Below are 25,390 nucleotides of genomic sequence, written 5' to 3' on the forward strand. Positions count from 1 at the left end.
GCCTCACTATGTTTACTTAAGGAAGAAGGCCTCTGCATTTAGGGAGCGCTATGGCTCCCTCGCCTTTAAGAAATATTTACTCTAATTTCTGCAGGGAAACCTCTGCCCTGATAAATCTATTACGCAATGCACTCCTCTCGGTAGACTATGCATTGGCTTAAAATTTTTCAGCAGAATATGGGCGACGGGTAAGATGCCTAATGCATGGACACGGGCTATTATTTTCCCGTTTTTAAAACGTGAAGAACCGCTAAGCTCTCCAAGTAATTATGGACCTATTGTTCAAAAAGCTGTCTCCCAGAGTGGACGGAGCACTCCGAAATGTGCTCGAAGGGATTTCATGATTTCCTTATGCACAAATTCCGAAGCAAAATCATTCGAAAGGGTTATAACATTGGTGTTCACCTATTGTGGGTTTAGGGGAATGGGCTCGACAACAACCACCTCGTGTACATTGAAAACAGTACGGGAGGCGTTTATACCTCTGACACAATTTGGAATTCGGTATCCTACGCAACCTTGCTGGCCCGGGTTAAGAGGCCACAATGGGAACTAGCTGGTTGTTTATTGTGCAGGGGACCACGCTGGGGTAGTTACCACGACACGAAAACACACACATGAACAATTAGTCAGGCGTAGCGCGAACTACCAACTGATTTCGTTGCTCGGAAAAGAGCTCGATTTTATGCAGAACCGTAGATCTGATAGCGTGATTTATGGTTGCAAGACGAATCAAAAACACCACAAACCAAAAAACCAAAAATGAAGCTTTCTCCTGTGTTCGCTAAGATGTCCTCAGCCATTCTAATTCACTGTGCAGACGATCAGCGGATTCAGTGATCACACAATTTTCTTTTCCGGCTGCGCTAATATCGTACGCTTCGATAAATTCTTTTCCAAATTTCGTCTTTGCATGAGCTACGATGATGATGTCCCCAGTGAAATTATGATGCTCGTGTGGATTTGCCTTGAATAAGGGCTTAAAACATTCCATGTCACAAAACATGTCAGGGTACAAGTCTGTTTTTGCCGTCACTGACAGGCGAGGAGCTTCGTTGCAGTACACAAAACAAAGGCATAAAAAAGCATACTTAAGACAAGAAAGCTGTCGAAGTACTTGCTGTTGGGCTATTTGATCCATTCCTGCGTTTTATGCGTTTGTTTCCGTGTTTGTTCCTTCTCGTGTTTGTTCCTTTGCGCCATTCAAAATTTTCAAGAAAGTCGTATTCGCGAAGTTGGTTTTGCCGCACTACCTACAAAATCTAGCTTTGCCGTATTACTAGAGTGTTGTCAGAAGTAGCCTGCTTAACGACAACCCTCCTGACTGTCGCCAGGTGGCGCGACCTCACGATGTCCCTGAATCATGGGTATTGCACTGGCAGTTTAAACTCGACAGCGTTAATGCTTCCGTTCTGCAGAAAATCCGGCGTCGTCGTCGTCAGCGTCGGCTTCGGTGTCGTCGGCGTTGTGAGCGAAAAATCCCCGGAGAAGCAGCCTAGGTGGGCAGCCTAGGTCACGTGACCTTGTGGCGCTATCACAACCTGCCCTACGGATTGTGAGCAGACTGACCACCGTGTGCAGGCGGCAGCTAATACTTATCGCTCGTGAGAGGTTGCTCGGGAATAGCAAAAAATGGGTCGCACAAGCCTCACCGGTGGCAGCACCTGTCACTTGAGGGCAATGGTACATCGCTTAACCGCAGCACCACTGCGCCAGGAGTGGTATGAGGACTCCCAGGGATCTATGAATGCAATGTAGGGAATGCAAAGTAGGGAATGACCATTCCTGCATGTATGGGCATAAACCTATTAACGCTATGGCGTCACACCCATAAGGCGGAAGTTATGTGTCATCTCAAATTTTTGCCAGCGGTCCTGTGCGGAACCAGAATTTTCGCGATAGCCTTACCAACCTTTCCGATAATACAAGAACATCTCAAAGTGTTTGAAATCGGGCATTTGATTTATGTACATATGGAACTGTCAAATCTATCAAAGTACGACTTCTGTCCATCGTCCTAAGGGTTGAACTGGGTCGTGCCTCCTATGTGTCGGTAAAGAAGGCGCATCAACAGCGGTGGGATTCTCACGAAGCTATGTGCTGATATGATTGCTTGACTTGATTTGCTCTACAGTAGTGAAATACGTGATCTAACCTTTTTTCGCAAATGTCTACAAAGCTAAACTAATTGCTCTGTTGTCCTAGAACAAATGCTTTACCGCACCGACATAACGGTGCGTTATGATAATTCGAAGGCTTTCAATATCGAAGGCGAACCTATTTTATAAAATTTCTGAATCAGCATTGGGCTTCTAGGTATAGAGCGTAGGAAATACGCGGTATGACAGCTCGTTAAGTAGGCGTTCCCGCGTTATGTAATGATCAATGGCGTCGCTCGCTGGGCGTGGTATCGTCACGGAAATCACGCCAACATAATCTACGTCTTAAAATAGGAAAACTGCATCTGTATTTGATTCAGGGGACGCCCATTTTATTACTGTGCATCGTGGTAAAGCCATCTTGAAGAGCTTTCAAAAGCGTTTCTTTTTTATTTTAAAAACCGTATCACGCACCACGATTCCGATTATGAAATCTGAATCACCGTGACCGCCTTCGATTTTGACGCTCTTTAATTTAGCGATATAAATTTGAGACATAAAGCTGAACATAAAAACGTTAATAAGCTAATTTCAGTTAATTAACTGACTTTTCATTACAGTCTGCCATGTAAAAAATGCCCGCCTTAGAGTAAAATTAAACCACTGAAACTGCAGAAAAGTATATTTCACGGCTATTGCACGACAAAATGTGTACTGAATAATTTTAAACACCCGTTGTATTCGCTGCAACGGCAGCGTTTATGTCAGCGCCGCGCATTTAACAGGGCGGAAAACTCTTGTGCCAGTCACACAGGATTTGTTATTAGCCTGGACTCTTTAACCTTCGGCTGGTAGTCTTGAGTTTTGTACTTGTTCTGTGGTCTGTGGAGACGATGGTTTCTTCGCACACTGACCGAAATACGAAAGGAACGAAAAAAAATAGTGCGTCTTTCAATGTGACTGGCACAGATTTTATTGGGAAATCAGGATTACGCTCTGGCAACGCCTTTTCGGTTCCGGCTGTGGTGTATAACTCTACTGAATAATGCCTTTTGGCGCGTTATAGTATAAAAACTAAGGAATATGAACGGATTCAATAAATTATAGCTATACTATGCTGATCCCAGCTTTCCCGATCATATTAATCGTGAAAGTTACTCACTAATTACAGTCGTTACTAGGGGCCCCTGTTTAGGCACTTCCGCTACCGCGAAGTGCACGCCCTATCTGATGAACAGTCGGCAACAAAATTTTACGGGATGCCCCTAACAAGAAATTTGATCGAGGATTAACTTAAAGTTTATTGACTCCCAGCGACATAGTGTTATGATATTCAATTAAGCGCCTATTGCCTTTTTGTGTTCAATTCCAATTAAAAGTTGGCCATGGTGTTCCACTTGACTGTATATTAACACAAACTCAATGCATCCAAATCAAGATTTTATTGACTCTTAACGCATATTAAATTGACTGTTGATTACGTTGCAGTTTAGTTTTCATTTTATGTTTATTAACTTGCAATTCACAAATTTCAATAGACTATTTGATGACTGGTCGTTAACATTTCGCTGCCCGTAATTAATAATTAATTGATTGTTTATTAATTTGCAGTTCATATTTAAATACTGCCTATTGACTTGCCATAATGTTCTGAGCTATGAGATTCTACTGTGTTTGTTATACTCAAAACTGCAGTGCAATGGTAGCTGTGCCCAAATTGTAATTGGTAAAATATATACCACAGCATTGTAGTTTCGAGTTCACAAGACACAGGCACGTTAAAAAAACCCAGGTGGTCGAAATTTCCGGAGCCCTTCACTACGGCGTCCCTCATAGCCTGAGTCGCTTTGGGACGTTAAACCCCCATTAAAACCAAACCAAACCAAACCAAACAAGACACAGCGGAATCTAAGACACTTCATAACCGTGGTGGAAGTGACAAAACACACAAAAAAGCCCCAGCTGGAAATATTGAGAACTGTCAATGCTTGTGGCGTGTAGAAAAGATGAGACCTGTGTCTGAGGAAAGAAACAAACATTTTATTAAATTCAATACACAATTTTGGTTGCGGCACTGTGACAAAATAGTTTTTTTTTTACACTCCCACTACTCTCAAAGCCTTGCTGCCACGGTACATGTGGCAGCATTAACCTCGGTGATATTGCAAGCTATCAGTGCAGCTGCAGAGTGCTGTAAGTATGTCTGGCTTTTCAGAGGGCGCGCAAGAACTATTTCACTAATTGAAATACGTTTGATGTGAATATGGCGTGGTCTTTAGCTTCGCGGCAAATCTGGAAATTTGATTAGCCCGCGCAGCCTTGGACCAGAGGAGCAACCCAGCAGCATCATCTACCCCCTCATCCCCTCCCCTACTTCGGAAATAAATGCTTTATCTTTCTCTTCTCACTACGTGTGCTGCAGGTAAGCAGGACTCTTTGCGGCGTAAAATTCCAGCCACTGCACACCTACTTACAAAAAAAAGAAAAAACTTACGTGAACGGTTACAAGAACCATGTCCACAATAAGCGACAAGAGCATGTGAAGCATGTCTAGTTCTTTATTTTATTCTTATACACGTATACGAGGTGCATGTACACATTTATTACAAAATCACACAAAACAGCACACATAATAGTAGTACGCACAAGCTTCGGCAGAGTTCTTTTTTTACAGCATTTCTGAAGAAGCGCACATGATAAAGACTCACACCGTTTCCACGTTTACGCCACGGTGCGGTGAGATATACCATCTCTCGCGAAAGTTCCCACGCCAGTACACCTGTCAATGGAGTCGTGCTGCGTTGGCGCGAGCTCCGAAGCGATAGTGGAGTACCTCGTCGACATACTGAATCGAAAGCCTCTGAGCTGTGGGAATCATGCTGCGCTGCCATACGGCCTCGCACCCACTCTGGTCAGGAGCGATCAGGCATGGGAACCCCCACGACAGAGCTTACTTGTGCTCATATAGACAGGATTTTTTTACCACTTGTAATAGGACTTCCCATAGCCTCCCGATCCACCACCGTAACCCCCACCATAGCCGCTACCGTAGCCCCGATCGTAACCTCTGCCTCCATGTGACCTCACAGCTACATAGCCACTTTTGCCGTAGCTACTTCCTCCGTAACCACCGCCGCCGTAGCCGCCACCGCCATAGCCTCCTCCGCCGTACCCGCCGCCGCCATATGCACCACCGCCGTAGCTGCCTCCACTGTATCCACCGCCGCCGTACCTGCCACCTCCGTAGCTCACGCTGCTCGTATATGTCTTGCCTCCTCCATAACCACCACCTCTGTAGCCTCCATAGCTGCCACCGTAGGACCTGTAGCCGCCTCCGGAGCCGTATCCGCCTCCGCCATAGCCACCTCCTCCTCTTCCTCTGTAGGCACTAGTGACTCCGTAACCACCGCTACCGCCGTAGCCACCACCGTAGCCGCCGCCGCCACCACCTCCGTAGGAGCTTCGGGTGGAGTATCCACCACCGCCGTATCCGCTACCGCCGTATCCGCCACCACCGTATCCACCACCGCCGTATCCACCCCCGCCGTAACCCCGCCGGTTGACCAAGTATCCCGAGAATGCCTGCCCCACGCAGGCAGCGATCAGAAGCCAAGCGAGCACCTGAAAGAAAAGGGAAAGTTTAAGGCGGCGGTGGGTCTTTAAGTATGTAAGGAGCATTTATTGGGCTTTTTGTTCAGCTAGAAAGTTGCTTCTGCGAAATTAACTAGACTTTTGATTCCTAAGAGCGAAATGTGGCTGCTTGCAGAATCGTTTGCCTGTAGCGCTTCGAAATGCCTGAACCATTAGGTATTCACGCGTTTCCACAAGGACGACCATGTTCCTCCTCCGCTCGCTTCAGGAGGTTAAATTTGGTCCACGGTGGTTTGTTAAGGCTGGGGAGGGGGACTTACGAAAGTTATTCGTATTTATAAATTGATCACATAAGCAAGTATTGCTAAGAGCACAAAACTGGACTAAAGACCACGTTGGATTGCGCAAGTACAGCTGAGGATATACTAAACGACAATTAAGACGACTGAGATTTTGGCCATTTGCCCGTTTATTGGTCATGCGCCGCGTATTCTAAGGACCATGGAGACAAAACAGAGTGGACCCTTAAACACGTGCGGAGCTGGACATATTCTCTTCACAAATTATAGAAGTTGGGGCAAAACGCGACATGGAGTAAAATGCAAAAATTTGGTACTTAGTGCCTCTTAACTTTTAACGATGCAATGAAGTTAACTGGACATTTATCTGGCATGACCAGCCATGCGTCCACTGCAACTCAGCGCAACACAGATGAGGTTGCCTTTTTCCAGGCAGGGGAAAAAAGTGCGTAGTGAGCCTTTGTGAGCGAGAAAGCAGACAAGAAGGCGTAATTTTCTGCATGCCGCACTTTTCTGTACTGTGCAGCCCAGTCGACCAAGCGTCCTGAACTGCCTTAAGTATTTGGTTATTACAACTGGTTAATGGCGCGTCCATTTCACTGAACTACGCTAAAAGCAACAGCTGTGCCACTAGAACAGAAACAAAAACCTACCGAAGAAGGCGGGAAATTGGAACGAATCGTGTAGGCGGGACACAAGCAACGCCTGTTTGTTGGACTGCCCAATAGGTAGCTATGGTAGAGGGAGGGCAGGTAGATGGTTTCTTGATACGCACAAAATAAACAAGGGAGGGGAAAGCCTGAGAGCGCTTGCCAGCATTTCGACAAGAGGACTTGTCCTCGTCTGTGCACAGCATTCACGATTGGCGGGGTTTAAATAGGGCCTTCACTACGAGGAGGAAGGTCAGGTGAGGGGGAAGAGGGAGTGAAGTGGGAAGGGAGTCGTGAGAGAACATTCTGGGTTCTGGCTAGGTGCTGTTGGTCATGTGAGTAGGCTTACAAATATTGTATTTGTGCTCATGGAGCCAGCTTCGTGTGTATTCAATACAAGGATGAATAAATTGTTAATTTTGGGAGGGCGTCTCACTTTGCCCAATGCGGTGTCCATTTTCCCTGCACGGGGGAGAAAATCCTAATTTCAACTTTTCAATTTCAGAACATTTTACTTTGTTCTACTTCAGCTGGTCTTTTTGCATTTTCTGAGCTTGATGCCAGGGCAGTAGCAAATAGTTGTGCAATATTTGTTTTCCGATATGTGCATAATAAAATTAAAGCGATGCTTTCCATGTTTGAGTCCCATTTTCTTTCATTGCTCCCTACCGTCTAAGACCCGGGGCCTCAGCACCTATGCATGAAAATTTCACTAAATTAAAAATTACAGGTGCTAAGAAGTGTGTGTCAGGTTGAGTAACCGGACGTTTACATCCGCTTAATTTTCCTTCCTACAAGGCGCTGGAACCAGTTTGAGGCAACCGTACCAGCGCACTGCACTTCGCGTGCCCATGTGCGCAGACAGAGACCAAGCCGAATTCCGGCGCTGAATCCACACTTGAATAAAATTTACGAGCGACGTTATACCTACGAAAGCAACGGCTTGCACTGACGCTCCGGCTGATTCTGTCTGCTGAAAAATGCGTTTTGTTCAGGTCAGCGGTGATGATGATATAGAATAAATGATGGTGATGAATGAAATGATTTTATCTAATCAATTATTGTTTAATGGAGCTCAAGACATGCACTTTCACAATTAGCACCTGTTCCTATTTAGCCCGTGAAATGAGTTAATATGTAAGCAGTGAGAGAGCGAGAGAGAGAAAACTTTTAATGCATAGAATGATTGAGTGGGCCCTCATTCCAGGAGCCGATTGGCTTTTGCCGCCACTTTTACCCGGTTCACCAGCAAAATCTGGTCTTCCGAATGTGAGCTGGACAGCGCCGCTTCCCTGACCTCAGTTGTTTGGTTATAGAATCTTGGTATAGCTGGGGTTTTTCGGCAATGCCCATACCGTATGGTATAGGTTAGCCACTTAACCGTAGAAGGCGCAATGCGGATTGCACGAATATGAAAACATATAGCTGAATTTTACTGAGTTTATATAAGTATTCGATTGCAATTTCCTTAAAATGACCACTGGCTTCCTGTTTTGATTTTTGTGAGGTTCGCTATTTACTTTCTTGTTGGAGTAAATCTCTGTAGCTTAATAGTGGTTCAGAATAATGTGTTCCTGCGAATGTTTGGGGGACCGCGCTATTGAACGCTGGTAACGGCGTGAGCGCCTTCGTTTCGACCATCCTGGAGTTCATATGACTGTGGATTTAAAGTCTGTATCATCTTAAGTTCTGAGGATTCTGTTTGCGTGTTTGCAAATCATTCCTCCGGTACAGCCATGTCATTCAGTCTGGGAGTCCGTAATTACGCAAAGACCTTTCAGGAAACCATCACCAAAGCAGTCGCCGTCGCCTCCGCCTGGGCGATTACCTGGCATCGAATTGATGCCCCATTAACGTGTTTCCCTTGCGCATCCGTGCATGCTATCATTGATATCCCGTTGACCGGTCCTGCTGCGCCCACTTAAATTGCCTCTTCCACTCCGCCCCATGGATGTTCTTCTGATGGCGTTCGCCCTAGCCTTTCTTCTTTCCTTATGATATATGGGGTGCATATTTCTAGCAGAGGGCTGCACCTCGATCTTGCTTCTAAGCTGATCTCCCAAGTCCTCTCTGTTCTCCGTAGACCAAATGCATGGGAGCCCTAGTCTCTAGAGTAGGGCCCTTACTGTCCTGCTTCGTGATAGCCGTATCCTCTCCGATATCGTACGGCCTTCAATAATTTCGTCTGCCGTATTGTGAATGCCCATGTGTAGTAACCTTTATGTTCCTGCGTTGACCGGGATACCAAGTGTTCTTTTATAGTTTGTGTATTATGAGGTGCAACTTGTTCTCACTTTTCTTCCATTTCAGATATGGTGCCTTCTAAACAATCCTGCGCACAATAAAAGCGTGTATTAACTTTATGGTTTCTTATTCTTTAAGTCCCTGCTTGTGGCTTCATACCCAGCTAGTCATTCTCGCCACTTGCTCAGTTGTTGCCTACAATCGCCTAATCACTTCCGCGTTGTTGCCCTTGCCGTCTGTTAACGGACCTGTCTATAAACAGTGATTTAAAAATTACATATTGAGATACTTTTATGGTAAAACTGCATCAGATATTAAAAATTCCTACGTACATTTTATGCATTTAACATGAGCCTCAAATTCGGAAAAATTAATGAAATGAAAAAAAAATCCTGCCCGCGAAAAGCACCGGGTTCAAGGTCGCTCTGAGTTTAACCATGTGAGCAGGCCAGCAGCACCAATGTCGGTTCTAAATGGTACGTATGTTGTGCTAAGGCAATTGCGTGTAAAAAAAAAAAGAATGACCTTAAGACTGTTGTACCAGCTACTAAAGGGAGGAAGTGATAGCGATAGTGCGCACTGTGGGAGAAGACCCACTTCCAGGACCACGTATAATCTGAATTGTCCTGGCCCAATTGAATCACACAGCCACAGCTAGGGTAGTAGCCAGCATTCTCAGCGGACGTACCATCAACCCATATCGCATTCATCCGCCATTTGTGTATCGCTCAGATCACAACACTGCATAAATACGAAAATAAAAAAGGCGAGCTTTGCTATAACGTCCAAATCAGGCGATCCTATTTAAGAAAATGAATTAAAATCTGTCTTCGACGCATCTTATACTTCTGAGAGGTAGCTGTGTTAAGGATTTCGAACGAAAATCTTGCCATTGAGTTTTCTTCGGATATCTAAGCTTCTGCGCTGTATTATTTCTGCGTCATAACATCACCTCATCTCCCAAGTGAGAGGTTTTACTTAAAGGTGTTTATATTTATTGTTCAATTTCGTACTTGCAGGATGGCTTTTTCTCGAAATCTACATGTTCCTCTTCTGTACGCACATTTTCGCCTTAATTTTCTCAATTCAATACACAAAACATTGGTACCATGCACACTTAAAATTTTACTGCAGTTTATACCGCAGGAAGTTTCCCGGAATTTAGATAAATGGTTTGCAGCGGCACGTTGCAGTCTAGATTACTAAAGCGCTTGGAATCGATACCGCTAAAATTGAGGTTTAACGACGAAGCAGCTGTTTCGTACAGCTCGCATTGACAAGGCGTGTTGTTTATACCACACTAAACTTGCCTAACGAAGGCATTTAAGCGTAAAAATATTAACCTATATATTGCGCTAAGACATATTTATACATATGTTCCGCCAAGATCGCTTCCTGAAACATATATAATAGCGTTACGGGGCTCAATGCAATTCAAAGGAAACAAGGTGAATCGTACCTCCTTTCACCGAATTACTAAGAACTGGCGAATTTAAACATCAAAATTGCAGTTAAAAAAAAAAGAAATTGCCGCAGAATTGGGAGTATTTTGGACACGCATCGCTCTGTATGCGTCTCCAAAGACAGGCACGACAGCAACGAAAAAGTCTTACCTGGCCACCCATTTTCGTTGTTTGTGTCCTCGCGCGGGTGCGTCCGAAGTGACAACAGGCAGAATCAGCGTTTGGCTGGCGCTTTTTATGCGCCTTCCGTGTCCTTCGAGGCGCGCTTGCCTCTCTGCCAGCCCCATTCGTTACTATGCAGAGATATCGACTCGCGCCGATTGCCCGCCTGTCCCCAGCCCTGGAGGATAACCTTCCTGCCAACGCACCTAGCGTCCTCGGTCCTCGCGTAGTTATGTGCACTACAAGCGATCTCTCCTTTCGTTAAGAAATTACTGGCGGCTCCTGCGACACCGCATGCCGTGAGAAGATCGGGCGCCACATCCTGCAGCTGCACGTAGCAGTTCTATTTCCCTCTCTTTTTCCGGTCGGGTTCGAGAATATAGAGCGTTGTCAGTGGGTGGCTGCAGAAACTATTACGACCGGTTTTGTTCTGTAGGAGCTAAAGCTCTCGGTGTCCGCGGTCCGCGACATCCATTTATTAGCACTTGGATACTCACGGTTAGGCCCACAATACCTCCCATGCCAGACACGTGCTTTTACATGGACACGTCAGGGTTCCTGTAGGCGTACACGAATAAGTGTTCGCCTACGGTTTAAAACATTCGATTCTAGGGAGCGAGACGACCGGACCTACTCACCTTGACAAAGATTCTTAAACGGAGGAGGAGCTGAATGGTAACTAGAAATACATTACTTCGCAGGAACAGGATTTAAATCCGACATAAAATTTATGCGTCGTTTGTTTCATTCCTGTCCTTGTTTCAGTGGCTACTTAGAACTGCAACGAAGCCGCGAAATCTCAATCGCGGTTTCTCGCGAGCGCAAGCGAGAAAAGCACGTTGACGCGCGAAGTCCGGTCCGGCATTCGAAGGCTTGCCCGCACTGCACGGAACTTGGTGGCGCGGCGCGGCGCGGTCCTTTTGGCCGTTTGTTTCCGCACCGAACGGGGGCGCGTTCGAAGGGGCCGCCGCCGCGACGGCTAATTAGCGTGAGTACGGTAACGAACAATGACACAGCGATCCGCGAACGCGAGCGACAATGATTTTGTGAGCAGGCAGCGTCGTCGCAAATTGGCGCTTCTCATTCGAAGCGCCGTCGTGACTGCCGAAGTTTGCTTGCCGCGCGCGTGTCGTGTGTTTGTTGCTCTTCTTCTCGTCGCCTTTGTTGTTGTGGCTGCTGCTGCTTCTTATGCCGAGGCTGTTGCTTGCGCCGGTAGACAGTGCGACGCCTGTGGGAAGAATGCCGTCTACTAAGCGACGCGGCAAGGCTGGAGGCTCGCAGTCTTTCTCGAAGACCATGAAGCCTGGTGCTGCCTGCAGTGTGTTGGCCTTGAAGTTTAAGCATTGGATCGCAGCGAAGGGGGTGGGGCGTTTAACGCTGTGTCCGCCACCTCCGTGGCCTACGTACCTGTTTCCGCAACCCGTTGCCAGAGCCAGTCTCTCGCCGAAACACCCACGTATATGGGCGACGCGGTGTTCGATGCCTGCTTGGTTATGTACCGATAAAAATCAGCGACGCGTCCTGGCCGAGTGCGCGTACGCAGAGGGCAGAAGTAAAGTAAAAGAAAAAAAAATCAAGACAGCCTTCAACGATAGCGAGACCGACTGAGTGAGCGTTTTTGTGTGTACAAAGAATTTTGTCACGTTATGATCTGGAGCCTGGCGACCACTCTAGCTCCTGAGTGTGGAGCTATCAGACAAGTTCAGGATGGGCGGACAGCCAGCATTCGACTCCCGGGCGAGCAAGTATATAGAAGCCATTCCGATTATTTTACGTGGTGCTCTGTGCCCCTATTATCCTCTCCCTCCGACGACTGGCCACAATGAATGCAATTAAACGTCGATGTGCGGGCTCTGAACAGCGTCTTGTCGGAGCATTCTGGACTGCTATTTCACCCCCAAAGCTTTTCACTCAAGACACGCGGCGTAGGGCTGTCAGAATATTATTTTACAGCTTCTGGTCGACGACATCGATGATCCGAGAAATCTAATAAAGCTAGAAGTCTCGTTCAGCAATTGTTTGAATGCAGAGCTATGTGGTTTCAAACGTGCCTTCCACTGATTGCGGCTAATACTATTAGCAAAGCAGACAGGTATTGCTAGCGGCTAATTTGATTGTGCAATTAGCGACATCTTTGAGGGCGATGAGTCCAGAATACACGACTTCCTGAATGATTCTTCACAGTAGTGCAGCCATCGTTCCTAACATGGTCGTTTGCTAGATTACTATGCAAGGTGTTGGAAAATGTCTGCTGTTTTTACGAATATCGGGGTCCGCATTCGTTGTATATGTATATCACAATCTAATTGTGTTGCACACGGTCTTATTACCTGTGAAGATTTTGTTCTGAGTAAGTAGCACCCCCCAACAATGTTTCTGGCGATTATTAGCACTTAAGAGTGCCTACGTCTTAAAGTTTTGCACGTACGAAATGCACGTGAAAATGTATAAATGGTAATCGAAACATCTTAAGGGCATGGTTCGTGTTGTTTGAACAATGCTGTTATAATTTACATAGCCGTAGGCTACGTGAAGTAAAACCTAAGGGGCGAAAACTTTGCCCAGGAGAAGAAGCACAGAAAGGAGTTTACTCAACGTCAGCCTACAATGATTGCAGGTGCCACGGCTGTTGTATGCCTGCTGGCGCTCGTTCCTCTCAGCTTTAATTAAAAACGAGCAGGTGGTGCTAACGGTATGCCATGAAACCTCCAAGTTGGCTACACCTCATGACGCGGCAGTCAAGTCGGGCGCAATATTACCTGGTAAGCTGTGCTAGAGAAGCAGGAAAACGTGTATGAAACGGGCCACTGCAATTTTTTGCAAACGTCGGACAAGGTTATTCAAAGGAATTGATTCCAAAGAAGAGGCCAGTAAAACTAAAGAAAAAGAAAGCGATGAATAAATAGGCAATAAATTTACACAAACGAGAACGACAAAAAAAAAAAAACGACAGCAAAGTCATATTTTTATCCCACGGCAAATACCAGAGGATAAAAAGAAAGGTAACCAACAAATGATTGGCTGCGTAAGAAAAAAAAAATAAAAATAAACGACGAGGGTGCGTTTTTCGTGTCTCTGCCACCAACGCCTGAGTAGGAGGCGGCCTTCACTGCAAGGAAGACGCTTGGCAAAGCGTGCTTCACAGAAGCTATAAACTTGGCTCTCTGCAATGGAGACAAGCAGATATTTTTTTATAGGAAAATAATGTTACATAATATTATTTAGTCTGCGTACCAAGCAATTATAAAGGCTTGAGAAGCTTCAGTGAGCGTTATAAGACAAAAAGTGTATTAGAAACTCAGTTAAAAAGGTTGGAGAACCTCACCAGATGCCGAGTGGCCTTCAAGAGGCCAGGAGATAAGAAATTTGGCGCTTTTCTTTCGTTTTATTGTTGTAGAAGCAAGCATGAGAAGAAATTCAATGCTAAGAGGAAATGTATGCTAATTAGTATGCCGAGTTGGGCACTTCCCGGTGTATAACGCGGGTCCAGCTGCATGTGAAATGGCCTATAGCGTGTGTATCATGACATACTGCAAGAAAACACAACCGTTCGCACACATATCACGTGCGCGTGCGCGTGTGTGTGGGGGGGGGGGGGGTCGGATTCGGTGGGTGGGTGAGTGGGTGGGTGTGTCCGTCATTGAAGGCCGTTCTAGGACTGGGACACCACACCAAGTGAGGGAACCATCGCGCTCACTAAGGAGATTTTTTTCTTTTACATGAATAATTCTAAACACGTTTAGTTTTTGTCACTTCCTGGTTTTGTCCCTTCCTGGAGAACGCTGTGTCCTGCATATACAAGGTAACCCAAACAGTTCTTGATGTTTTTGATGTCGCATTGCTATAGTGCACACTGATATGGAAATAACTGCTGCATGTGCTTTTGCTCAAGTTGAAAGTCGGGACACTGACTGCGACAAGTCGTAGCATGAGCAGTGACGAAGAGAAATAGAGCTGCCGAAACAGCTCAGTCAGGGTCGTCAGCTCTTGGACTTTTAAACGGTCTTGTCAGCTGCCGAACCATACCGCGGAATACGCATCCAGCCTTTTTGAATAGTGCAGTTACTGAATGCATTCCTAGGCACTGCTTTCAAAAGTTCAGCTTCGGCGATCTACCTTTGTTATGGACGCAACAGTGGCCTGACACAAGTGCTCGGTAATGAGACCCTGAAGGCAGCTATAGACAAGGACAGAAGCCAAACATGTGGTGAGCCCGCCTGTACTTCCAGGTTTCCGATGAAACCATCTGATTTCGCCTGCTCCGCACTGACAAGATGTTGGAGTTGAGAAGGTGGGTACCCCATGCTCTTGTCTGATGCCATCAAGCAGCGACGAATGATTGTTTCCTGCTTGTCATAGCTATTCCGTCATTGCAGTGATCTATATTCGATCGAGTGTTGACTAGCGACCAGAAGTTTGTCCGCTACGAAAGCCTCAAGCGTGCATGGCATTGGTTGTCACCACGTTTCTCTCTGTCTACAATGGCATACCTCCTCTGCACTCACGCTGGACTGCTCGAGCTCTGATGGCGTGAAAGTGCAACACGTGTGCACTGTCTTGGTTAATGTTTCTGCGCATACACCAAGCGCTTTTCTAGCACGTGGGGCAGTTATTTCGAAATAGGTGTTCATTTATGCAATGTGAGGTGAAAATGAGTAGAACTTATTGCCTGCCTTGTACTATTACAAACATGATATTCTATCCCCACACTTGGATCATTCGGCGTGGATTAGCATCTCTCAACTTTCTCAAGTTAACGCTTTTGTAGCAGATAAAGTAAAGTGAAAAATGTGCATTTGTCTAAAAAAACATAGTAGCTAAGTTCAATTTGACTGCATAATTATTCTTTGAGAATGTGTAGCGGCGTTAAACAAATCTACGAGCGGACATTTCGAAGGCTTAGGTTGTGACATAAACCAGAGCAGATAACTTCAGATTTAAGAAAAATGTAGAGTTCTTTGTGAAAGGAGATAAGTAAGCGTAGTTTATTCACCAATGTGCATAGAACTTTTCGGCGCGTTCAGTACAGTTCCCCTCAGTCGGGTCTATTTTAGCCGTTTAGACCCCGTAGATTCCTGCAGGCTTGTACCGCGCCTTCATCTTAGTTCAAAAGAGGCCTCTTTGGGTTCTTAGTCGCTACCAACGACGTATCCAACCATATAAGATAAAGTTTCACTGAGGTTTCTTCACCTACAAATGAAGAACAACCAATGCTGTTGAATTCTACGCAGCAAAGAGGTTCTCAAACTCCACAGTCTCACTAGAAGACTAAACACGCACCGCATGGCCATTCCGGTCAGGCACCTTGCGCCATTCGATTTTGAACCACGGTGCATGAGAGGAACCGTCATCCTTGACACTAATCTTACTGCGCTGTTAAGCTGTTGAGAGGTTGCACCCGTAGATTAACCTTCCTTTTTTTTAATCATAGGCGTCGGTGTGTACTTACTTTTTATTCAGGCTTGCTTATCGTCGTTAGTGCCTCACTCTGCAGAAATCTGGGCGTGGTTGCTTTTGCCGACGACAACGCTGCGGTAATTTGCAGCGTGATTATTTGCATTGGCCAGCTTTCCTCCTACGCTGATTGCTTCTCATGTCTGCTGTCTAAATGTATTGTATCCCTTTAGCAGGAAAGCCCCTCCACGTTTACTATCTGTCACTAATGCAGTTCGATACGGTTTTTGTTTACTGCACTCCCATTTGGGAACCTAGTTCCTTTAAAAAAGAAAGGAATGTATGGCTAACATTGTTGAAAATATCCTTTAATGACGTAACTTTGCAGCGTGCATTCGAGGGGATAGTTAAGATTGGATTATGACCCCGTCATTTTTTCAGCAAACCTCTTCGGAGTGTAATCATCATCATCACCAGCCTGACTACACTCACTGCAAGGCAAAGGCATCTCCCGTGTCTCTTCAATTGACTCTGTCCTTTGCCAGCTGCGCCCACCCTATGCCCGCAAACTTCCTAATCTCATCCACCCACCTAACCTTCTGCCGCTCCCTGCTACGCATACATTCTCTTGAAATCCACTCCGTTACCCTTAAGGACCAGCGGTTATCCAGCCTTCGCATTACATGCCCTGCCCAAGCCAATTTCTTCCTCTTGATTTCGACTAGGATGTCATTAACACACGTTTGTTCCCTGACCCACTCTGCCAGCTTCCAGTCTCTTAAGGTTACACCTATCATTTTTCTTTCCGTGGCTCGCTGCGTTGTCCTTAATTTAAGCTGAACCCTTTTCGTTAGCCCCCACGTTTCTGCCCCGTAGGTGAGTGCCGGTAAGATACAGCTCTTGTACACTTTCCTCTTGACGGATATTGGTAAACTGCTATTCATGATCTGAGAGAACCTGTCATATGCGCTCCACCCCATTATTATCCTTCTAGTTATTTCCCTATCATGATCCAGATCAACTGTCATTACCTGCCCTAAGTAGACGTATTCCTTTATCACTTCCAGCATCTCGCCGCCAATTGTGAACTACTGTTTCCTTGTTAGACTATTGAACATTATTTCCGTTTTCTGCATGTTAATTTTTAGAGCCACCGTTTTGCTCTGTCTGTCTAACTCATTGGTCATGACTTGCAGTTCGTCTCCTGAGTGAGTCAGCAGGTAACTCGGAATCTACTAAATTTAAACTTCAGAAGCGTTGATATACGCGCACTGCTGGAAGTGTGCAAGTACCGGACACCAACTATAACAACGCTTGAGTGGCATTCGTAAAGCGCCATTGAGGTGTGGCGGACAAGACAACAGAACCTTGTAGTTCACTGCCGCTTGCAATTTACAAGTCGCGTAAGGTGATTCTTTGTGCATACATCTTATGGAAGGTCATTCCTAAAGTGTCAGCACGCCTGCTAGGCTTTTTTTTTTTTTGCAGAAAAGCAGGCGTGTTCCATACCTTGGCTCCAGGCAGTCTTTGATATGCTGTCAATAGAACCACTGAATGTACGGGACGGCCACTGGGGAGTTCATTGTCGCTTCTTTTTCCTTGTACCGCAGGTGTTGGGAGGTCTGCTGCCATGTCTTGGTTACATTAGTGTGGCTATGACATATCCTGACATTTCTTAATTATGACTGAAAAAGACAGAAACTGCAGCTTTCCCGTGACTTACGTCTGTGAAATTGTACCATGGCTGGCGTTCACTATTTCGACGCCGTGAACTATTGGCTTCTGGGGTGATATTTACAAATAATATTCGCGGGAAAATCACAACCAGTTGAATCTTACAGTCTCCAGGGGCTTAACTTTCCTATAGATTCCGTTAATTTAAATGTGATGCTTCAGTGCTTGATTATAGGCATTAATTGAAAACGAGAAAAAGAGAAGAGGTGGATATGATGGTTTAGTTTGGTTTATGAGAATTTAACGTCCCTAAGCGACTGAGGCTATGAGGGACGCCGTAGTGAAGGGCTCCGAAAATTTCGACTACCTGGGGTTCTTTAACGTGCACTGACAGTGCGCAGTACACGGGCCTCTAGAATTTCGCCTCCATCGAGATTCGACCGCCGCGGCCGGGATTGCACCCGCGTCTTTCGGATCAGCAGCCGAGCGCCGAAACCATTGAGCCACCACAGCGGCTAGAAGTGAATATGAGGTCAAGGCATTTGTCGGCTCTGGTTCACACTTAGCGTAACACCAAATGGATCCAGTGCTGCGAAAGCCCAAATCTCCCCGGACACAGGCACGCTGTTTCACGAGGCATCTGGTCAGCCGTTAACAGTCATGGCAACCAGACAAAGTTCTGTGAGCATTTATTGATAAACAAATTTGATTATAAGACGACATTTCTTGCGGACTCTGTACAAGCGGACGTTGTAGCGACTCAAATTTAGGCGTCTTGGAGCTCCTGTACCACCTGCAGAAACGCGGATATCACATGGGAGCAGTTTCTAGATTTCACAGAATGCATTTACATGACAATGATGGAAAGAAAGGGGACTCTCGGCACAAACTTTTTATGGCTTTTTTTTTGCCATGTTGAAAACGACTAGACCGATAAGAGAATAACTCAGACCCTCCTTCATAACGCTATAGTCATGTTTATTAGGGATTAATATTTTACTTGATATTTGATATTTATTTACTTTCTACTGAGCCTTGCATAAGAGTCAGTTTATCATTACTTTGGGAAGCAATACTGGTAGTTCAAAAACTGTTGTGAGTTGAGAGCCAGTTGTTGAAATACTGAATAATAACTACGGTAGAACTGCTTGAGCAACTAGATACAAACTTTTTTTTCTGAGATGGGTGGACTCCAATGCTTTCTTGCCTTGCAGTGAGAGGTTGCTGAAAAGTTATTAACGGTAAAGCTTGACAAACATCGTCCCTCAGCCTGATGACAATAGAAAAAGGCGCTTTAAGTGCTGGTGACATCACTGAAGAACGATAAAAAAGGGTAAACAGGATATGAATTAGCATTTTTAAAGGCTTCAATGACGCTTTAAAAACCAGAGTGCCCTAATTCGTTTTGCTTATTTGTGAGCTCTTAATTTTATTTTTTCGCTGCCCAATTAAAGACGGGCCAACGGGATTCTGCGACATGTTTTCTAATTTCAGTTTTGCTACCGAAGAAAAAAAACATCTATCAAGTAAACTGACCTAGTCCGCTTATTCGACGGCGTCTGCTGTTGAGAGAATGCTTGACAAGTTTTTGCAGAAACCGCAAGCAGCGGCCATCTGAAGATCGTTGGGGCGCAAATAAATGACTGGGCAAATACATCCTTGCTGCTTTCAAGAATGCATGCTCATTGTTTTGCAGTACTGAGTCTGACCAAACTTTATCGAAGGTAGAGCTTATTCTTTCACACCAGCATATATCTACAGCTAAGTAGCCTCTTCAACTGCTGTTGGTTTAGATACTATTGGCTGCTTTTTAGCCTTTCTTATTTGCGTCACGAAGTGCACAGATAAATAGCGAAAGCAAAGTGAGGATAAGTTCGGTTCTCATTAAGTCCTGTTTTGCTTGTATATTTTTGGCGTTTTCTCTTACCCAGAAACTGCCAACTGCATACTTGAGTGAGACCTCACGCCCAGTTACAGATCTATGGAGAAGAATCACCCCGGAATTAAGGGTCCGAAGATTTAGGTTTGCCATCGTTTCCGGAACGAATGCACCTAAACAATCATACAAAAACCTATTTAGTGAGATCGCCACTCGCGCATTAATGCTCGTAAACCGAGTTGTACGTATGGGTAGTAGAAGCAGCAGCGCTTGTGTTTCGCGACAAACCAAACACAATGACATTTGGCCTTTTCATCTAAATGAAAGAGTATGACTGGCACAAAACGAGTGTGTGGATCAACGCAAAATCCAATCACATCTGAATGACAATCGCCCGAGCAGGTTTTAAGAATTGCAAAAAAAAACAAAAAAAAAACAATTGTGAAATGATGATGCTTCATTAGACGGGACTACGCTTGTTCGGGCGACATTTTTTTTACAGATTTTGTACCTGATCACGGGACGAAGCCGACCTTCAGCAGCTCCTGGTAGTTTGGTCCACCGGCCACGCCGGCCGACGATCTGTGCACGCCGTAGCCAGCGACGCCAAAGGAGTGCTGGTCCCCGCGATCGAATTCGTGCTGTCCCTCGCTACCCTGGAAGAACCCGGACCCGTAGCGGTTGCTGCTCTTGTCAGAGAACCCCTCCTGCTTTCGGAAGCCGCCTTGGTTCTCGAAGCCTTCGGTCTTCTTGAAGGCCTCGCCGGATTCTGCAGCATGGCTGCCCTGCTGAGCTCCTTGCGCCGCCTCGCTGAATGCATCTTGCCGCGCCGCCTGCTGGTGAGATTCGTGTTCGTACCCTGGCCCTGACACAGCTCCCGAAACATGGGGGACTGGGGCGGCTCCTGCGTCCAGCGGCACTACGAGAGGACCGTGGGCACCGCCGGCTGCCGCAGCCACTTCAGACGCTCCTGGGGTAAATCGGAAAGCATTGAGCGCTCATGATTGCCGTCAGGGGAAATTGCACTGCGATGACTGCTTTCCGCAATGGTTTTGAAGGCCATGTGTTATGCTCTTGTTCAACGCTTTCTTCAAAACATTGGTGAAGTTGCTTAAAAGATATGTGGTGTTTTCTGCCGGATGACTCTCAGTTGCGGTGTCGGCTAAGATTAGCCCTTGGTGATACAGCTTGCAAGGTTGGAGGCAAACATATGGCAAGAATAGAGTGAGCGTGCTGCTGAGTAGATCGAAGTTACAAGGGCACTGCTATTAATTGATGGACTGGCACTGTTCGTAAGCGCGACAAAGAAAATAAAAAGAACGACGCCAGGAAACACATATCTGCATTAACAACACTTGGTGTCCCCCCAACCTCAGCCATACGGCTACAAAGAAAAGCTACTGTTTTATTACAGATGTACTCCACCTACGGGGATTCCAGTAAACATTTGACTGACACTGTTCCCATTTTAAGTTATTGATCAATTCGCTCTCGCCCTACCGTTTGCTAGCCGTTCCGGCTAGCTTTGTTGGTAGAGCGACTGCCCCGATGAGGCGGCGGTCCCGGCTTCGATTCCTGGACCTCGACGAATGTTTCTTTTACTACGATGCTTCTGTGGAGTCTGCATAACTTTACTTTGAAGCCGTATAGCTGCGCTTGGTTGGATTCCAATGGGTAATTACTTCCTTATTAAAATCTACTCAGCCTAGCGAGTTCGCTGAAGCAGCGTTGGTTTAACACTTAATTTTATTTTCTGATTAAAATAATGCTTAGTGTGTTTTGTGTCAAACGACGAAGTATTTGCCGCTAGCATTCGTTACTACAGGTAAAATAATAATTTAAAAATCACGTTTGCGCAAAATACCCCCCCCCCCCCCCCCACACACACACACACAGACATACAATAGGTGAAAGACAAAAACGAAAACAAAGTTTACCGTCCGACGATGGTGCAACTTCGCCAGCAGCCTCGCCAGGCACTGCGCCGGCTGCTGCTGTTTCTACTACCGCTGCTTCAGGAGAACCGTCAGGCGAAGCCACGCCGTCGGCGGACACCTGTTCCACAGCGTGAGCTATGTCATCCGCCCGTGCCTCGGCGGCAGGACTGGATTCGGGTTCCTCAGGCAAAGGATGACCAGCGGCCAGAAACACGAACAGTGCTCCCAGAGCCTGAAAAGAAGCAGTACTTATATGCATCGTCATGAACATCGCCGCATTTTTTGTGTAATGTTGTATGCAACAAACTCCTCAACACACTGGTCTTACATATTAAGAATTATGCGTGTTCAAGGCATGAAACCACTCGTCAGGATGATAGCGATTAACTACCACATTAGTGAATGTCTTCGTGCCGGAAAATATCGCATATTGATTGCAAAAGATCGCTGCTATTGACGCTCACACCAGAACTCAGGCGAAAAAAAAAATAAGATAGCAGAAGTAATGGAAAATGCGTTCAACAAAAGAATAATTAAAGCACAGTATTGTAAGTATAATTACTTCCGATATTGTGCTTTATTCAATCTCGCAGCGTGGCATCTTTGTGAACGCTAGGATATTCGTCACCATGTATATTTTTTTCTCATTGCCGCTGAGTACCCCGCCACGCAGTGAGCAATTAGTACAAAAATTAATTCCGGAACTCTGTGCTCTAGTCAAGCAATAGAACAGAGAATACGATTGCTCAGCCGTCATCACCAGCAGCAAGCAACCTTGGCGACACTGTGTCCCTGCATTAATCTTCGTGGTGAACACTGCCCCGTTTGTTTTTCTCAAATGTTTTTCGTTCTATTCTTCACTTTTTTGGCGTATAATTGGTTTAAAATTGAAAACTGGCCTTGATGAAGAACTAATGTAGAAACGTCAGCACCCTGGTAATATATCTCCTGACGATACCCTTATCAAAGGCAGACCGGCCGGCAACACCACTATATTATTGCCTCTGTTGATTTCCTTTTGTAGCATTGACTATTCAGGCGAAGATTACTGGACTAAAACGCAGTAGTAGCAGTGAAGCATTTAGCGTCCGTGAATCCGAGGGTGACCAGGGACCAGTGTGGCAAACCACACGGTCACCCCGCACGGGGCGCTACATCATGGGGGGGGGGGAGTTACGTGTCTACCCAGTGCGCATAGCTCTTGCTTCGGACCTCGCGATAGCCCTCCGAAAGCAGAAGGGCAATCGTCACACATCCATGCGTGTCAAACACAACCGTTGCAGAAGCCTAAGACGGAACAGCTAGCTCTGATCTTGCATATTACCATGGTATTTTGGGACTACCGGCCGCGTCACTAAACTTAAATAGGTGATGGCTATTTTAGCGTTTTCCGACTATCAGGACACAAAAATGCGCTTTTCTTGAAAAGATGGAGGCGAGATAGATTAACACTCACGAGCGCTTGCACAACGTTCTTCAGCATGGTGTCCGTTCTCACTTGGCGGTGGGCTGCAATGGCTGAACTCTTCGTTGCACCTTAAGTACCACGACCCACAGCTCCGGAAGACTGGTGACTTCGTCTGGAGGCAATGCCTTTCCTGACCCTGAATCAACCAGCGGCGTGGCTTCCTGCTGTCTTCTGAGCTTGACCTTTGCCTTTAGCTGTTACCAACTTTGATAATCCTTTTCTTGAACTATGGGTCACGCAAGATTTTTCTGCTGCTGTGGGGCCTCGAATGTTCTCGAAGAGCTGCGCCCCAGTTTATCGCGTATAGGGAAATGAATGGGTGAGGGGAGTGAGAAAACAGTGGTAAAGTCGTTGCCACGCAGCCCGTGTCACAAGAGTGGAAGGAACGGGGAGAAGCCGATTTGAGCCCAACCCATCTCCGCGTGCCTTCCGATGGAGGTGCCTCCTCGCACGACTTCCTAACCGCGCCTGCAGTTGCACGGAGGAGATACCGGAGCCTCGGGGCGTGGTGGAAGTCCCTCGGCGGATGCGCTTCCTGAGCGCTGTTCACATCTGTAAGGCTGAACGTTTTTTTCCCGCTGTTTTCTTTTTGTGTGGCATAACCAGTGCACGTGTTTTCAGATAGAGGAGATTATTTCAGAATTTTCGACGGGAATACGCTAGCTTTTTTCGCGAAGCGTCAGTGGTGATCCGATGGAATGGCAGTGTCGTAAAGGGGGACACATCATTGGAAATGCTGTAGTATTAGCGTTGACAAGCTTCGGCAACTTATCGCGTCTCTACATCGCGGTTTATTCATGAAACAGATTCCTCCTGCTTAAGATATTGGCCGTGCTCAATTATCCTAAGAACTGATTTGCATCTTTGCCGCTTCCTCTTTCCATCTGCGGTTATATAGTGTTCCTCCTTACTTCCTGCATCCAACTTGTACTGCCACGTATCGGTGACTGCGGGCAGAGCAGGTGACAAAGGTAAGCTTGCGTAAAATTAAAAACCACCTCTTATTCGTGCAAACCTGCGCCATTCAACGAAAGAGACTGGACGGCAACAGTAGAGGCAAGTGCAGTCGGTAGTAGTGATAGTCAGGCCGTCGCGGTGGCTGAGTGGTTATGGCGCTCGGCTGCTGGCCCGAAAGAGGCGGGTTCGATCCCGGCCGCGGCGGTCGAATCTCGATGGAGGCGAAATTCTAGTGGCCCGTGTACTGTGCGATGTCAGTGCACGTTAAAGAACCCCGGGTGGTCGAAATTTCGGGAGCCCTTCACTACGGCGTTCATGATAGCCTGAGTCGCTTTGGGACGTTAAACACCACAAAAAAGAGAAAAAGTAGTGAAAGTCAACTGGCCCAGGCTGCAGCTCGCTCTAAATTCAGACATAAAAAGACGCTTTGGATAACGGCTGCGAATCGTCATGGAAAAGCCGTGAACGGCTCAAAACCACCCGCACGTGATCGCGAACATTTTGAAACAGTCCAGCAATATTTGACTCACATCTGGAAGATAGTTACATTTGCGTGGCGGCAAAAAGCATAAAAAGAGCGCACTCTAGCGGTTGCAGACAAAGCACGATATGGACGGAATCTAGGAAACTTAGGGCAACGTGCAGAACACAGCAGTCTATTTATGTTACTAATCATCACTCGTCCTTCTTATCAATTTGAAGCCGCCGCGGTGGCTCTGAGGTTATGATGCTCGGCTATGATGCATGATGCTCGGCTATGATGCTCGGTTATGATGCTCGAACCCGAAACACGCGGGTTCGATCCCGGCCGCGACAGCCGCGTTTCTATGGAGGAGGAAGGATAGAGGCCCATGTACTGCGGGATGTCAGTGCACGTTCAAGCATCCCATGCGGTCGAAATTATCCGGAGCCCTCCACTATACGGCGTCACTCAGCCTGAATCGCTTTGGTAAGTTAAATCCCATGAAAATATAAAACCAATGTTATGAATTTAAATATATCTGTTTTAAGTGAAGTGATACATCTCGAGCTTGCACTGCTTCGCGAGAACACACGCACGCAAGAAAGAAGACACTCGCCCACCGGCGCTAACTCTCAAATGGTTTACTGGCAGAGGCTCACGCCCTTTAGTAGCAGAAATGCTAGGTTAAATAAAAACAAGAGAGAAAAGAAGTTATCACAGAACAACGATAAATTTGGTGGAAGCATATTGAGGCGGTCGTTTAACATGCGTGTTTCTTAACAAATCTGCTATATATATATATATATATATATATATATATATATATATATATATATATATATATATATATATATATATATATATATATATATATATATATATATATATATATATATATATATATATATAAAGCAGCAGAAAAGACAACCCACCGGCGGCATGGTTGTTTTTTCTGCTGCTTTATAAGTAATTTTCTTTAAGAGATTTAATAATGTAAGTAATATTAACCCACTGATAAGCACAACACATTAAAAAATAATAATAATAACGTTCCCCTATGCACCTTGGTTTCGGTGACTGTTGTTGGCTCCCTTCATAAGTATATATATA

General features: G+C 45.9%; 2 protein-coding genes across 2 annotated transcripts; both read right to left on the minus strand.

Annotated features, from left to right (window-relative positions):
- Positions 1-4,639: 4,639 nt before the first annotated feature.
- LOC144115430 (uncharacterized) lies at positions 4,640-10,652 on the minus strand. The gene is made up of 2 exons (XM_077649829.1): positions 10,497-10,652; positions 4,640-5,720 (listed from the first exon to the last, which is right to left on the minus strand). The coding sequence occupies exons 1-2, from the start codon at positions 10,506-10,508 to the stop codon at positions 5,079-5,081; spliced, it is 654 nt and encodes a 217-aa protein (XP_077505955.1). The 5' UTR covers positions 10,509-10,652; the 3' UTR covers positions 4,640-5,078.
- A 7,596-nt stretch (positions 10,653-18,248) lies between these two features.
- LOC144115431 (uncharacterized) lies at positions 18,249-23,130 on the minus strand. The gene is made up of 4 exons (XM_077649830.1): positions 22,849-23,130; positions 21,393-21,624; positions 19,967-20,425; positions 18,249-18,369 (listed from the first exon to the last, which is right to left on the minus strand). The coding sequence occupies exons 1-3, from the start codon at positions 22,873-22,875 to the stop codon at positions 19,971-19,973; spliced, it is 714 nt and encodes a 237-aa protein (XP_077505956.1). The 5' UTR covers positions 22,876-23,130; the 3' UTR covers positions 18,249-18,369; positions 19,967-19,970.
- Between the last annotated feature and the right edge of the window lie 2,260 nt (positions 23,131-25,390).

The sequence above is a fragment of the Amblyomma americanum genome, chromosome 1 (genome assembly GCF_052857255.1).
Source record: "Amblyomma americanum isolate KBUSLIRL-KWMA chromosome 1, ASM5285725v1, whole genome shotgun sequence".
Lineage (NCBI taxonomy): Eukaryota > Metazoa > Arthropoda > Arachnida > Ixodida > Ixodidae > Amblyomma > Amblyomma americanum.

Coding starts and splice junctions, on each gene's coding strand:
- LOC144115431 (XM_077649830.1), bottom strand. CDS start 22,875: ATGCTGAAGAACGTTGTGCAAGCGCTC. Junction 21,625..22,848: donor AGAACGTTGTGCAAGCGCTC/GTGAGTGTTAAT, acceptor GCTTCTTTTCAG/GCTCTGGGAGCACTGTTCGT. Junction 20,426..21,392: donor AGTTGCACCATCGTCGGACG/GTAAACTTTGTT, acceptor GATTTACCCCAG/GAGCGTCTGAAGTGGCTGCG.